This window comes from Mycetomoellerius zeteki, unplaced genomic scaffold, assembly GCF_001594055.1.
Source record: "Mycetomoellerius zeteki isolate Tzet28-1 unplaced genomic scaffold, Tzet1.0 scaffold191, whole genome shotgun sequence".
Lineage (NCBI taxonomy): Eukaryota > Metazoa > Arthropoda > Insecta > Hymenoptera > Formicidae > Mycetomoellerius > Mycetomoellerius zeteki.
The window spans coordinates 889,264-904,050 of NW_017256866.1; the positions used below are offsets into that span (position 1 = coordinate 889,264).

General features: G+C 31.6%; 5 protein-coding genes across 6 annotated transcripts in view; 3 read left to right on the forward strand and 2 right to left on the reverse strand.

Annotated features, from left to right (window-relative positions):
- Positions 1-441: 441 nt before the first annotated feature.
- Positions 442-2,988, forward strand: LOC108722053 (kelch-like protein 5). The gene is made up of 9 exons (XM_018446959.1): positions 442-577; positions 650-963; positions 1,178-1,273; positions 1,347-1,536; positions 1,660-1,884; positions 1,967-2,129; positions 2,286-2,498; positions 2,562-2,733; positions 2,815-2,988. Exons 1-9 carry the CDS (start codon positions 478-480, stop codon positions 2,881-2,883), a joined length of 1,542 nt encoding a protein of 513 aa, XP_018302461.1. The 5' UTR covers positions 442-477; the 3' UTR covers positions 2,884-2,988.
- A 667-nt stretch (positions 2,989-3,655) lies between these two features.
- Positions 3,656-6,301, reverse strand: LOC108722052 (protein phosphatase methylesterase 1). The gene is made up of 8 exons (XM_018446958.1): positions 5,889-6,301; positions 5,591-5,783; positions 5,413-5,522; positions 4,885-5,118; positions 4,607-4,672; positions 4,188-4,513; positions 3,943-4,075; positions 3,656-3,787 (listed from the first exon to the last, which is right to left on the reverse strand). Exons 1-8 carry the CDS (start codon positions 5,963-5,965, stop codon positions 3,769-3,771), a joined length of 1,158 nt encoding a protein of 385 aa, XP_018302460.1. The 5' UTR covers positions 5,966-6,301; the 3' UTR covers positions 3,656-3,768.
- Positions 6,302-6,487: 186 nt separating this feature from the next.
- On the forward strand, positions 6,488-7,478 carry LOC108722055 (dynein light chain 4, axonemal). The gene is made up of 3 exons (XM_018446961.1): positions 6,488-6,529; positions 7,028-7,129; positions 7,208-7,478. Exons 2-3 carry the CDS (start codon positions 7,064-7,066, stop codon positions 7,463-7,465), a joined length of 324 nt encoding a protein of 107 aa, XP_018302463.1. The 5' UTR covers positions 6,488-6,529; positions 7,028-7,063; the 3' UTR covers positions 7,466-7,478.
- Positions 7,479-8,080: 602 nt separating this feature from the next.
- The window catches only part of LOC108722054 (female-specific protein transformer), a 15,088-nt gene continuing 8,381 nt past the window's right edge, over positions 8,081-14,787 (reverse strand). Inside the window, exon 8 of the mRNA XM_018446960.1 lies at positions 8,081-8,229. Coding sequence (XP_018302462.1) covers positions 8,147-8,229 — 83 coding nt within the window. The 3' untranslated portion in view covers positions 8,081-8,146. The remainder of the gene's footprint in view (positions 8,230-14,787) is intronic.
- LOC108722051 (probable cytosolic Fe-S cluster assembly factor CPIJ010948) lies at positions 8,799-12,760 on the forward strand. Of its 2 annotated transcripts, none has more exons than XM_018446957.1 (9): positions 8,799-8,820; positions 9,320-9,419; positions 9,490-9,585; positions 9,661-9,813; positions 10,046-10,316; positions 10,393-10,641; positions 10,722-11,096; positions 11,171-11,459; positions 12,698-12,760. In XM_018446957.1, the coding sequence occupies exons 2-8, from the start codon at positions 9,354-9,356 to the stop codon at positions 11,410-11,412; spliced, it is 1,452 nt and encodes a 483-aa protein (XP_018302459.1). In that variant the 5' UTR covers positions 8,799-8,820; positions 9,320-9,353; the 3' UTR covers positions 11,413-11,459; positions 12,698-12,760. The 2 variants fall into 2 exon arrangements, with proteins under 2 accessions (XP_018302459.1, XP_018302458.1); XM_018446956.1 differs by lacking the exon at positions 8,799-8,820 and adding an exon at positions 8,882-8,942.

Genomic DNA, 14,787 nt, shown 5'->3' on the forward strand with positions numbered 1-14,787 from the left:
CCCCCCCCCCCCCTCCCCCCGAACACTTTGTTTTGACAACAATGCACCTGTCGATGTGTCAACTGTAAATTAGAATTATGACTCAGATGATGATTAATCATTCGTTTTAATTAATAAACGAGAATTATTAATGTATATTTTTATGTACAATTTGATGTATATTTTTATTTATAATTACGATTCGTAGAAAAATTCTTTTTATTAATTATTATTATAAATTATTATTAGGACCTTTTTTGCTGGATAATTTGCTATTGTTATTTAACATTTCTAACATAAGTAGTAAAAATTGAAGAGAGATAGGAAGATACATTCTTTATAACATATATAGCATATATATTAAAAATATTCTTTGATAATCCGAAGCATTCCATATTTTTCATGTTTTTTTTTGTCTGATTTATCCTTTCTTTAGGAAATAAACGTGTCCCAGCTCATCGATTAGTCCTCAGTGCTGGCTCTGAATATTTTGCTGCCATGTTCACAAGCTCTTTACGAGAATCGGCACAAAATGAAATAGAATTAATGGATGTTGATGGAGATGCGTTATGGGCTTTAGTTCTTTATTGTTATACAGGTAATCTGATTTGCAGATATTTTTCAAATTGTTCTTGTTAATTTTTACTGACATATTTTTGTATATTCACAGGTTGCATAGAATTACAAGAGGATAGTGTAGAGACTCTTCTTGCAACAGCGTGTTTATTACAATTGAATCCAGTTATTAAAGCATGCTGTCAGTTTCTTGTCAAACAGCTCCATCCAAGCAACTGCCTGGGTATACGAATGTTTGCCGATACGCAGGGTTGTTCGGAATTATTTGAACATGCACACGCATACACTACAAAACATTTTATGGAAGTTACAAAAAATCAAGAATTCTTACTGCTATCTGCCAACGAAGTTGCGAAATTACTTGAATCAGAGGATCTTAATGTTCCCTCAGAAGAAACTATCTTTTATGTAAGAACTACATGTTGTATATAAATTATTTTTGTAATGTAAATAAATGCAAAATAAATTACATGTTGAATGAAAAAATTTAATAATATAAAATGTTAAAAAAAAGAATATATGGTTAAAATTTTTTATACTATTGATCATATATATTAACTAGAATATATCTAAATAGAAGTACAAAGAAAATAATATAGAGTCTCTATTATTATTATTTCAGGCTCTAGTGACTTGGCTGGAACACGATCCAGAAAACAGAAGCAAAGATGCCAGTGAATTATTAGGTTTAGTCAAATTACCATTGCTATCACCCGCGGTAAGTTCACTGTGACAGCAATTTTTTTACTTGACAGAACTTGTGCATTAGATGAACTAATAAATTAAAACAGTTTATAGCTGATAATATTGAGAGTAACGAAATGTTCAAAGACCAAAGAATGGCCCAGGAATTAGTAATGGAAGCATTAAAGTACCATTTGCTACCTGAGCGAAGACCTTTACTTCAAACAGGTAGAACGAAACCCAGAAAAGCTACTGTGGGTACATTATTAGCTGTTGGAGGGATGGATGCCAATAAAGGTAATTTATTATATGCAAAATTAATTATTTAATATTGGTTGCGATTAATATAAAGAAAACATCAATACAGTATCACACTATTTTAATTTTTCTAAGCGAAACAATTTGCAATATAATTTCTAGGTGCAACGTCTATAGATGCGTTTTCATTGCGCGATAATGCCTGGAGATCTTTAGCTGCCATGAGTAGTAGAAGATTGCAATTTGGTGCGGTGATAGTCGATAAAAAATTGATTGTCGCGGGTGGTAGAGACGGTTTAAAAACGCTGAACACGGTAGAATGTTTCGATTTCTCCACTCTTGCGTGGAGTACTCTACCACCTATGAACGTCCATCGTCACGGATTAGGTACATGCCGAATTTGCAAAGTTAATACGCAATTTCATTTATTCGTAATAAAAACCTGATAAATATATTGATTTTTTCTTAGGAGTAGCAGTATTAGGTGGACCTTTATATGCTGTTGGTGGCCACGATGGTTGGAGTTTTCTTGATGCAGTCGAGAGGTGGGATCCGGCAACGCGTCAGTGGAGTTCGATATGCCCTATGTCCATACAAAGGTCTACAGTCGGCGTGGCTGTGTTAAATGATAAGTAAGTCTACAGATAAATTATCAAATTTATATATAATATCCGTTTTCAACCGTTTTCACATAAATTTTAGTATGTTTTCATATGGAATATTTTATCGATTTAAAAAAGTTTAATATTGAATTTTTAATGATTTTAATACAATTTTTTATGTTTTAGATTATATGCCGTAGGAGGAAGAGATATCAGTTCCTGCTTAAATACTGTAGAATGCTATGATCCGCATACAAACAAGTGGACACCATGTGCGCCTATGTCGAAGAGGCGGGGCGGTGTAGGCGTAGGAGTAGTAAATGGTTGTCTTTATGCACTCGGTGGTCACGATGCTCCAGCTAGTAATCCGAATGCTAGTAGATTCGACTGTGTAGAAAGGTGAGAAGCCACTATTACGTCACATATTAAAATTTTCAAGTTATGTATAATGTAACGATATAGGTATGATCCTAAAACTGATACATGGACTATGGTTGCGCCAATGAGTGTTCCTCGAGATGCGGTCGGTGTGTGCGTATTAGGTGACCGACTTATGGCCATAGGAGGATACGACGGTCAGCAATATCTCACACTAGTGGAAGCCTACGATCCACATCTCAACGAATGGGAACCGGTGAGTGTATAAACTATTCCTGTAATTGGATACAGTACAAAAATAATTTTTAAATGTGTTTTGTAAATTTTATGTTTGAAGGTTGCTCCTCTTAAGGCTGGCCGTGCAGGACCTTGTGTTGTTGTAAAAAATTTAACTAATACCATATAGATCATTTTTACTAAATAATCAGTAATTTGACTTGCTATTATGTCATTTATATTTGTAACTATATATGATTTAAGTTTCAGAAATATAACAGAATTTGCTCTCTTGTGATATTGCATGCATGTTAATTAATCAAACTGTCATTTTTCTGAAACAATTTTAGATAATTTCATATTTAAATAAGTATTATATTTCTTCTTAGCATATAGTAACTTTTATAGGATTTTTACACAATTTCGTACTGTACTGAGGAAATTCCAATCATTGTAACCACCAAATTATATATTTAGCATTTATTTGTACATAATACTTCGATTTTATATAAATTTTCAATGTAGCGAATAATTTTGCTATTGACAATGTGTGGCAATTTGTATATCCATCGTATTAATCTAAAATATAAGTACAAACATTTTCAATAAAATATATAAATCTAAACACGGTTTCTTTCATAAAAGTAACATTTTTCGTAAATGTCTATATTTCTCCGTATAATAATAATAATAATAATAATCATAATAAATTGTAAAACCATTTTTTTTGTTAGAAATGAGTAATATAAATCAAGAGTGCTGGTGAGAAATTTGAAAAAATAAATATATTTCAGATAAATACTTTAACTAATTACAATGTTTGTGCCAAATTATACTGATAACTTTGTAAAAATCATGGTTTAATAAACTTAATAAAAACTGATAAAAGAAGAATATACATATATAAGAACAAATTTATTTTTCTCATCAAGATAAATGTTTTTATTTACATATATGATTATGTTTCTATATTTGGCGGTTATTATCTCTTGAAATAAATAAAATTATATCAACTAATTAAAAGAAAACATGACATTATTCCATATGTTTACATTACAATTGTTTAATTTTTTTCTTAACAAGCCGGAAAAGTCCTGAAACAATGAACAAATTATATATCTTTCACAAAATTAGAAAGAGAAATCGTAAAGTCAAAAATATAAAAGATATGCACATTTTATCTTTCCAAAAAGAATCTTACACTATCGATGAACTTGTAAATGCGAAGATAAAATACACTTTAGCTTACCGTGGAAAATCCGACGCTGGCTCTGCAAACTTGTGCCTAACCATAAACGTAGCAATAGCTTCCGCTACCTTATCCGGGACATCTTCGTGAACAGCATGCCCACAAGCGGGCAATACTTGCATTTGGAATTTACCTATTTTTTCGGAAAAAAATAAGTAACTATTTTATTGAAAAATACTTAAATCGCTTAATAACTTATATCGCAGCATCCGCGTGTACTGATGACAGCACTGAAAATTATATACCTTGCATTTGTCCTACAGTGAGTTCGCGATCTAATCTATCGACTCCTGCTAACAATAACATTTTTGGTGCAGGAACATTCAAGAATGCCGTCGATAATCCCTTAAACCAGCCGAACCAATGCTGCTCCGTTTTTGCCAAATCTATTCTCCAGACATATTTTCTGTTAGTAGTAATAGCAGAAGACGCAGGTGGTGGCATATTGGATGACTCTTCCTCTTGGATAATATCATCTCGCGGTATAACTGGCTCTGGATTAGATTCACACTTGTTGTATTGGGTTGGCAATGAGTCAATATCATGAGTTGCTAATTTGCTAGTTTCAATGCTGAAATAGCACGTGTGTTGTATGACTCGATTTATTTTAATATCAATATGAAAGTATTACAAAAAACCTAAATATCCTTAAGAACTCACTAACTTCTTTATCTGTCCAGGAACCGAAACTTTTGCCGATTGTATATTCCGAATTTGTCCACTACGAACGCTGAAAACATCAATTAAAGATTAATTTGATGGAACTTTTGTATATGTATACTAATATATTAACATGATCTGAAGAACTAAATTATAAGAGAATTAAATTTATATATGTACAATAGAATTATATTATTTTCAAGTAAAATGTAAATAAATCATTTAAAGAACATATTTGTTACAATAATGATGAATGTATTAAAAGCATAAGAGAATACTAACCACCACTCTATAGCCTGAGATATGGTGCTAAAACTAGATGGCCGAGATCTCAAGAAACTCTGCATAGAAGCTAATGCATCCATTGCCGTACCTTCTACAACATCTATAACTCCTAATCCATATAAATTTGAAATCAATGGAGCTGCTCTTACAGCTACCGCACCACCCATGCTATGACCGACAAGAATTATTGGAGCATCATGCTCAATTACATCTATAACAGCTGCAACATCTCTGATAAAAAAAAAATACAATTTATTACAATGCAAAAAAGATTTCATAAAGATTTTATGCACAATGATTTATATATCAAATATATAAAAAATAAATAAAATTTTTATAAACTAATATAGATATATACAACTATGTGTATGTGTGTACACATTCATAGAAAGTTTTTAACAAATTTATCATTCTTTATTCTTACTCGAAGGTTAAAATGCACGGATTTAAAAAATACAATCAACGTTATTACGACAAAAAAATACAAGCAAAATTAAAAAAAAAATAAATGTACATTTTACTCACGATGCTAAAGTATCTGCAGACAAGTCATCATCATCTGTGGTGTAAGTATCCCCATGACCCCTAAGATCAATCGCCATGACTCTACACAATACCATTGTCATAATCGATTTCTAAAATTAATAATGTGTGTTAATCTCTCTCTTAGTGCGTGTTATTAGCAACTGCAAACGGTACTCACTGTGAGTTCTGCCCATGTTAAACCACTATAACCACCACCATGCAATAAAACTAATAATGGTCCCTCAGTGCCCTTGATATAAACATGAAAAGTGTTCTGTCCCACTGACACATCCTTGGAATGATCAAAGTACGGATCCCATCGTACTGGTTCGTAATCTCTTCTTCGCTGGGCTCCCCTCGACTTACTAAGTCTTAAAAAAAAAAAAGACATTTCGTATATGATTTTGTAACAACTTCCTTATACAGTAACTTATTAAAAATCCCACTTCCATACGATTTCACAGATAAATACAAACCTGGAGTTCAAAGCAGAGAAATTGATGGCCGATGGTGGTAATCTGGATTTCAAAACTGACTTTTGAAGGGCAGACATGTTAACGTATCGCAGACGTTAGTGACACCGTCGTGTCGGGAACAATCTTCGCACTCGTGCTTTCTATTGCAGTCATATATAATGCAAAAGGGAACACTCGGCAATGTTGGGCAATGCACGATTGCACGGTTGCGCGTGCGAGGGAGATGACGGAGTAAAGAAGCGTGAGAAACGTATATGACGTTAACGGATCCACCGGCGAAAGGAGCGTTGAGCCTTGAGGACGCGAACGGCGAAACTCACACTATCGCACACCGATCACCGACGCAAAGTTACAAACGGAGCGCAAATGGCGGAAACGGATTTTTCCTATTCTTTTTCCTTCTTTTCTTTCACTGTTTCTCCTAAATGTTGCCCTTGATCCTCTAGCTTTGATAATATCAGATAATACCAATTTATTTTCGAGTACCACTGAACTTTCTTGAATTACGTCAAACGTCGATAAGTATTCGCGGAAAAATTGCAGCGCTGTTTTTGCATGAGTTTTGGAACGCATTAAAAATTCCGCGATTTTAGTACGATCCGAAACCCATCGAGAAGAGAGACGTCATAACCTTTCGATTTGTGAGAGAAAAAAAATATGCAATTTCTAAAAAATTAATATGTAATTTCCATACATTTTAAGACTATTTTCTTGTTTATAAGATCTTAAAATTAATTAATTTCCGATTAATATTATTATTAGGCTATCGAGTTTTATTATTTACATATATTATAATAATTAATACATTTTAATCAAAGTTATTTATTTTTTGGCGCAATTATATATAAATTTTAAAAATCAATAAACTCGTGCGTGTATATATATTATAATAATTATTATAAATTAAGCTACATATGTAATATACATATATTATAGTTTCAATATATATACACGCATATATGTATATAAAATTATCAATTCTCAATTTCACTTTCTTGAAAAAATTTCAATAACGTAGTGTACGTGTCATATATTCATTTGTTTGTCATATATATATATATAAATAACCAGATATATATTGAATATATGGATCCTATCGAATATTAAAAATATAATATAGTTTTTACTGTTGTATGCAGTATACAATAAAATAATTAAGGAGATATCTTTGTAAAATGTGGGCTGGGGAGATAAAGAAAGAAGTTGCAACTTTGATGGTTCATACATATCCATTATGTAAGGTAAATTGATTTTGTTTGTAACACATCACAAGTCAATTAGGGTATCTCAATTTTAATTACTGCAGAAATTTTCTTTAGCACAGTGATATGCCAGAGGATATGAAGCAGGAAGCCATAGAAACCTGTGTCACCGCTGTGGAAAAATATTCAGAGAATTATGAACATGCAGCTCGCATGATCAAAGATAATCTAGATAAAAAATTTGGCCCACCATTCCAAGTAGTCGTTGGGGAAGCTTACGCATGTGCAATTACATATCAAGAGAAATCGCTATTATACATGTTTATTGGAGGTAACATAGCAGTTCTTGTATGGAGGACAGTTACAGGTTTTTGATAAATTTTACATGCAAAAGATAAATATGTATTTTTAAATACTGTCATATATATGAATTTTCTAAATATACGTTATGTATTATTATCTTCTTACAAACAAGTACTTTTAATGTTAAATCTTGTATATTCTTATATATACACATACTGCCATATATTAAACCGTTCTCTAAATAGAAATAAATAATTTAAATATAATTTGTACCAGGAAGTATTTCTATATATTATAATTGTTATATTTTATATGATACATCTTAATCAGATTATCATTATTGATTTTGTGTTTCCAATATGTTTAAATATGATAGTATAAAGTATTGGACTTAAACACACAGTTGGACCCACATTGAGGTATTACAAACATTTTTCCTCTTTTCTTGTAACAGTTTATCTTACATATATATGCTTTGCACACACATTCATATGAAAGTACTTTTATACGTACATTCAAGCACATATATATGCATGTACATAAACACATAAATACATAAAATAAATTATAATAGATGTAGAACTGCACTATGCAGATTTCCAAATGCATATTGCCAAATTGCCGGCACAGTACATATACAGAAGATGTTTCAGTTGATAAGTTATTTCAAAGCCGTAGCCTTCTCCAACAACAGTGTGCCACGACGCACCAAATTTTTTATCCATTGTCTCCTTGATCATTCGAGATACGCTCTCATAGTTGTCTGCGTATTTTTCTGCTGCAGTCACGCATAATTCCATCGCCTCTTGCTTCATTTCGTCGGACATATCGCATTTCTGTAAATAAATATCATTAAAAAAATTGTACATTATTAAAGGAATTTACCAAATTTACTAAATTACTAAAAGATTTCCAGTAATTTATCCAACTCATATATATATATATATATATATATTTGGTTCTAATGGAATAATTTTTGTAATAACAATATTATAATTTCTCCAAATTTTTATAAATTTTATAAGTAATACATAATAATATCTAAAATAATTTTTAGATTGTAATATTCTTATGTATTATGAAATCAAATTGAATAACAAATTGATATTCATTCAAAATCAAATAAAATGCGCGTAATTTTGATTTTAAATCAGAAGCGTCGATTCAATAATTGCGATACTTGTGCTTCCCGTATTGATCAAACGTCACATTTTTATCTATTTATGCAGCGAAAGCTATACTACAAATTATAATAAAATGCGGCGTACATTTTACTTACTCTACAAAACGGATAAGTGTGAAGAATTTTTACAACGTCGTCCTTCCTCACTTCGGTCATTATTGCAATTTTATAAGCAAATCGCGCCTCTAACAATGCTAACACGAGTACTCTATACAGTGACACGGTTGCGGTATCCCAGGCGCAGGTCAGTGAGTCAGACTCAGAGGAGCACATTTGTCACCATCACAAATTATCCATCAACGAAGACATCATTTATTGATATTTACGTTGCACTCAATGGAAATATTTCTTATCTCTTGGATATAGGCATGTTTTTTATCATTATTTTTAGTTTTAGCATGTAATCGAATTGCGATACAGACGCTTTATTTATATATAGAGTTACAGAAATTTTGAAATTTAATGAGTCATTTATATTTCAAGAGTGATGAAGAGGTTAATATCTCAATTCGACAATCTCAATATATTGATCAGCCAACGCTGGGAAGCTTTGTTTATTCTTGCTATACTCATCTTTACGATGAATTGTAATTTATAAAAAATAATCTACAATTGTATGACAGTTTTAATAATCTTGAAAAATAAGAAGTATTTATTTAATTGAAAAACATTGTCTTTATAAAAGGAAAATAAATATTCTTTTTTGTGTGTAAGTTTTTTTAATATACATTGCACGTTTATAGAAAATATCTAGGAAAGAAGTAAAATTTGGAAAAAATGACATCAAGATTCAGCGGAGCATTGCAGATTACAAATCTGGATGATTTCATCACTCCATCGCAGGTATAATGATCAATATCATTCTGGATTGGATCTAATTTCCATGTGCTATTTTAAATTACATTTGTTACAGGAATGCATCAAACCTATAGAAATGCAGGCAAATAAAAGCAAAACAGGTGCAAAGATAAAAATACAATCAGATAATGCCTTTTCGGCGCTCAATGAAGTAAATGTCTACAACATTCATTTTGCCAAAGTATAATTCTAGCATAAAACTTTAAAAGTTTGCTTTATTATACAGATTGGACAACCAGAAAAATTACAAAAAGTTGAGATCACACTTGCAGACTGTTTAGCATGCAGTGGTTGTATTACATCTGCTGAAAGCGTGCTTGTTACTCAACAAAGTCGAGAAGAATTGCTTAAGGTGTTTCAAGAGAAAGTAGCTCAACAGGTAAAAAATAAATTAAATATTAAACAAAATGTTAAGAATTTAAATATCTATAGCAATATATAGAGATATACAGTATTGATTACTGATTCTTTTATAAATGTAATTAAACTTTAGATTTATATACCTACAATATTTGTCTTTGAATGAGATATACAAAATTAAGATTCTTAATTTATTTCATTTTTTTTAATGTTGTTTTAAATATTATAATATCATTTATGCTTTTGTGTAGAATGTAGGAAGCACAGATTTTAAACATATAATAGTAAGTCTATCAGTGCAACCAGTGTTGTCACTGGCACAACACTATGAACTTACCCCTGAGCAAACTCTCCATAAACTGGCAGGATTTTTCTATCGATTGGGAGCTGATGCAGTATTCGATATGACAGTGGCTGACGATTTTGTCTTATTAGAAGCTGCCAAAGAGTTCGTCGAACGTTATAAAGCTGATAAAGAGGGCATAAAAAATCAATTACCAATGTTGTCCTCTTCATGTCCAGGTAAAATATTTATTTATGAAAAAAAACAGATATTAGTCAATTTATAAGATTTATAATATATTCTTATTTCTAATAGGTTGGGTATGTTATGCTGAGAAAACTCATGGAAATTTTATATTGCCATATATAAGTGTCACAAAATCACCTCAACAAATTATGGGATCATTAGTAAAGTACCACTTAGCTGAAGTTATGAGTCTGTCGCCAGAACGGATATACCATGTAACTGTAATGCCCTGCTATGATAAGAAATTGGAAGCTTCCAGAGAAGATTTTTACAATCAACAAAGAAAGACGAGAGACGTAGACTGTGTCATAACATCAAGTATATTCATTCATATTTCTGCATTAAATTTAGAGTTACTAAAATTTAAGTATAAATTATATCAACTTTTGGTCTTTCAGTTGAATTGGAACAGATGCTAAGTGAAGATGGTTTAGTATTGAACGAAATAGACGAAGGTGAAATTAAATCATTCGGTTCTTCCAATGAAAAAATTGAAAATAAGTTATGGGGTCATAGTGGTTCAGGATCAGGTGGTTATGCAGATTTCATTTTTCGTTATGCAGCAAAGAATCTTTTTGATGAAGACAATGTCACAGTGGAATTCAAAAATCTTAGAAATCCTGATTTCCAAGAGGCAGAATTGAAAAGAAATGATCAGGTGTTACTAAAGTTCGCTATTATTAATGGATTCCGAAATATACAGAAGATAGTTCAGAAAATGAAAAAGCGCAATTGCGTTTACCACTATGTTGAAATTATGGCATGCCCGTGTGGTAATTATTGCTTTGCTTAAAATGTTTTAGCATGCAACACAAGTAACTAAATTTAATATAATTATTATTATTAGGTTGCTTAAACGGCGGAGCACAAATAAGACCCGACGGGAACGTTCAACCTCGAGAACTTGCATCGACATTAGAAAATATATATCGTAAACTTCCGTTAAGCAAACCCGAAGAAAATAAAGTGGTACAGAACTTATATAAAACTTGGCTGGGAGGAGAGCATACAGACAAAGTTAACGCGTATTTCAATACACAGTATCACGAAATACAAAAAATGAATACAGCACTTGCAATAAAGTGGTGATCTAACATATGTTATAACAGTGTTATATATCATTACTTGTATAAAATGTACGTATATTTTGTATAGAAGTTCATTAGCTGATTGACTCTTTATTTTTGCAGTACAATAATAAAAATAAATGATTTCTAATTATTTGATGCTTACTTAAAGCCATAACTTAAATATATGCCATGTGATATAAATAAATTTTACGCTCTTATAATATAAATAATAATGTGTACTCTTAATATCATCTTATATATACAGGATTAAAATTAAATTATAAAAGAAATTGCAAGCGTATTTATTGTGTAAAAGTTATGATTGTACCTAAAATGTATCATAACAATTTCATATTACAAGTGTGTTTATTTATACAAGCTTTTTAAAACGACAGAGATATGATTATCGCATATAAATAATATCACGATATACACATATAAGTAGCTGTTGTTTAAATACAAGTTCTTTTTTTATATACGTTAACTTTTAATAAAGCAATATATTTTCATTTTGAATAGAACTATATATATCTTACATATGTTATTTCTTAAAATGCGTCGTTACGCATATGTCATAAATAGTATGCAATATACACAATATATATGAATAACTCTTCTCAAATAAAATAAAAATAAATAGATAAAAATATCACATTTGTGTTAACACATAAATACGATTGAAAACATTGCAAAAATGCTCAGTGAAACATTATTATGTGTAATTCTCGTTATCTTTTATTTTTCTGTGTATTCTCTCTCTCTCTCTCTCTCTCTCTGTTCTTATATAATTCCAAGTCTTTTCTTGCGACAATTATAATTACCCTTCCTTAAATTAGCAACAAGGGAATGAATAAATAATTAAATGGAGCATGGTGCATGTGGTTCCAATTATCTAGAATTTTTGTTATCTAGGAATTCCTCGTTTTCATTCATTTCTTTAGACTCAGACTTTTTCAAATCTATATCTGGGTATCCATCCTCGATATACCGAATGGAATCATGATCCATGTTATTGTCATCTTGATTTTCACATGTATCTATTAACCATCCTTGATTGCCATCAATTTCTCTAGAAACAACAAGGAATAATTCCTTTTCCTTGCTGTCTATCTGATCCTTTAGATATATGAGTAAATCATTGTCCTGATATAAGAAAAAATATAGTTAATATTCCAAAATGTGAAAATATCTTCATACTTTTTAACAAATTTTATTTAATTATATTATTTAATAACCTTTCCTATTAATTGCGGCGAGTCCAGTTTTGAATCAAGATTATAAAAGGCACCATGTATCTTTTTCAGAGCGATCCAATGACGTCGTTTCAAAGGAAGTAGCACAAAACCTAGTTTGTATTCAGATGGGACATTAAGTATAAAACCCTCGATGTTGTCTAAACGAAGACATTTTGGATCTCTAAGACAGAAGGAATAATTAATAAATGTTTATAATCAGTAATTTACATGGTCATATTCTTACGATACCAGTGATGATACAAACCTACGTTTGTCGAACCATACAGCTTCGCGTCCTCTTCTTTGGAGAGCAGCCATAATAACATTAATATCATAATTGCCGAGTCCTAGTAGAGATTTATGAGGATTGATCCACACATCTGGACTTAGACTATAACAAATTTGATCTAATTCTTGCTTGCTAAATCCACGCTCTTGAAACAAGTTGTTTAACGCATGTAATGCACACAACTCCTTCACCTACAATTCAATTTGTAATTTTAAATATCATAAGTAACAACTTTACATAACAAAGTAAGTAAAAAAAGATTTCAAATATCATAAAAATATTTTTAATCATCAATATTCCATTCACAATTGCTTCGCATTGTTTTTTTATGCAATATAAATGCGACGTAAAAACAATTTATGAAAAGAATGTAGTAACATTAACAAATTACTTGTCGTTCATGGTATATAGATCCAGTCATATCAATCGTTGTGTTCGCAACCATTGCAACTACATAGTTTTCCCACCGTCTAAAAGCATAGATTAATCTACCGGTGCTTTTCAAAAGAACCTTTAAAAAATGTATTCAATAGTGTTCAACAACGAATGATCGTCAGCAAACCACAGAGCATAAACTATCAACGGCACTTTAATAACTCACGACTATCCAACTATCATAATTTAAGCATGATTAAAGCACGCCAAATATACATTATACGTCATTCGGATTTGACGAAAAGCACACACGATAATCGTAGAAAAGTAGTGGCCACGAATTCTGTATCAAAAATTGATACAGCTCGATTGATACGGCCACAGGCCACAGTCGTAGTTAGTGAAAGCACGCAAAAGTGCAGAACAGTGCAGAAGTAATGGATCAATTCCAAACTGTTCCGAACCGAGACCACCGAGGCAAGCACCCCTTCGACTTGGTTGTGTTCCTATACAGGCTGGGTACTCTTCAATTGCTTAACACATCTTGACACAAACGTAGCAAATTAATTCATGCATATTTTCAATATTAATAAATAATTTGACTCTCTTAATTACATATTCTTTGTTATCACGATAACCTCATAACCTTAAAAGAATTAAATTATTTATTAACACTAAAAATATGAAAACCGATTTGCACTCAATTGCACCAATTGCCGTAATCATCGACATCACGGTGGAAGGATACTAGGTGAGATAATAGGTCTGTTCGCGTTGCTTGCATTTTTAGAACTCGGCATCTTCGCTTTCTCTCTTTTCAAGGCCAAATATATATCTATCTCATTTTAAGGACCGATTGTTTCAACGTCTTGATAAAGTTTATCTGTTAGGTAAGTAGCAAAATTATCTAATCATGTGCGTGGATTGCCAGATTTAACTAACAGAGTACCTATCATGGAACAAAATCGGAATGGATAGGTACCCAGATAAACTTTACCAAAAGATGGAACAATCGGCCCTTCTTCTTCTTCTTCAGGCCCAAAAGATTCGGGTCTCAACAATACGCCCTATGTGCAAAAATATTTGGGGATTTCATGCAACCCAAACAGACCTAATCCCAGAGTTGCGCATAGCAAAAAAGTAGTAGGGAAAAAAAGGAATAATCCGTGCGATCCTGGGCATCTATCATGGAAAAAATCGGAATAGATTCCGATCGGAATTATTCAATTATTCCCTAGATTTCTATTCCTTGCTTTCCAGCAAGGACAAAGACACTGTGTAACACAGTGAGTCGTTTCATCCTTGTTTAACGTTGACAAATAACAAGGATAAAGCGGGGAGCACAGACTCTTGCATAACGCATAACACGTAATGCATAAGAAAATGTACCAATCAAAGCCCTCCGTTTCCTTCCTTTTCATGAAATAAAAAATTCTGATTGATTGAATTTCTTATGCATTACATGTTATGCGTTATGCAAAAGTCTGTGCTCCCC

What these genes read in the sequence shown, in the direction of transcription:
- LOC108722051 (XM_018446957.1), top strand. Translation starts at nt 9,354, where the DNA reads ATGACATCAAGATTCAGCGGAGCATTGCAGATTACAAATCTGGATGAT. An exon ending in AGACTGTGTCATAACATCAA is followed by an intron (nt 10,642 to 10,721) that starts GTATATTCATTC and finishes TTGGTCTTTCAG; the next exon opens with TTGAATTGGAACAGATGCTA. An exon ending in AATTATGGCATGCCCGTGTG is followed by an intron (nt 11,097 to 11,170) that starts GTAATTATTGCT and finishes TATTATTATTAG; the next exon opens with GTTGCTTAAACGGCGGAGCA.
- LOC108722053 (XM_018446959.1), top strand. Translation starts at nt 478, where the DNA reads ATGTTCACAAGCTCTTTACGAGAATCGGCACAAAATGAAATAGAATTA. An exon ending in TACCATTGCTATCACCCGCG is followed by an intron (nt 1,274 to 1,346) that starts GTAAGTTCACTG and finishes AAATTAAAACAG; the next exon opens with TTTATAGCTGATAATATTGA. An exon ending in AGATTCGACTGTGTAGAAAG is followed by an intron (nt 2,499 to 2,561) that starts GTGAGAAGCCAC and finishes GTAACGATATAG; the next exon opens with GTATGATCCTAAAACTGATA.
- LOC108722055 (XM_018446961.1), top strand. Translation starts at nt 7,064, where the DNA reads ATGTGGGCTGGGGAGATAAAGAAAGAAGTTGCAACTTTGATGGTTCAT. An exon ending in ATACATATCCATTATGTAAG is followed by an intron (nt 7,130 to 7,207) that starts GTAAATTGATTT and finishes AATTTTCTTTAG; the next exon opens with CACAGTGATATGCCAGAGGA.
- LOC108722052 (XM_018446958.1), bottom strand. Translation starts at nt 5,965, where the DNA reads ATGTCTGCCCTTCAAAAGTCAGTTTTGAAATCCAGATTACCACCATCG. An exon ending in TTCTCTGCTTTGAACTCCAG is followed by an intron (nt 5,784 to 5,888) that starts GTTTGTATTTAT and finishes TTTTTTTTTAAG; the next exon opens with ACTTAGTAAGTCGAGGGGAG. An exon ending in GTTCCTGGACAGATAAAGAA is followed by an intron (nt 4,514 to 4,606) that starts GTTAGTGAGTTC and finishes GTGCTATTTCAG; the next exon opens with CATTGAAACTAGCAAATTAG.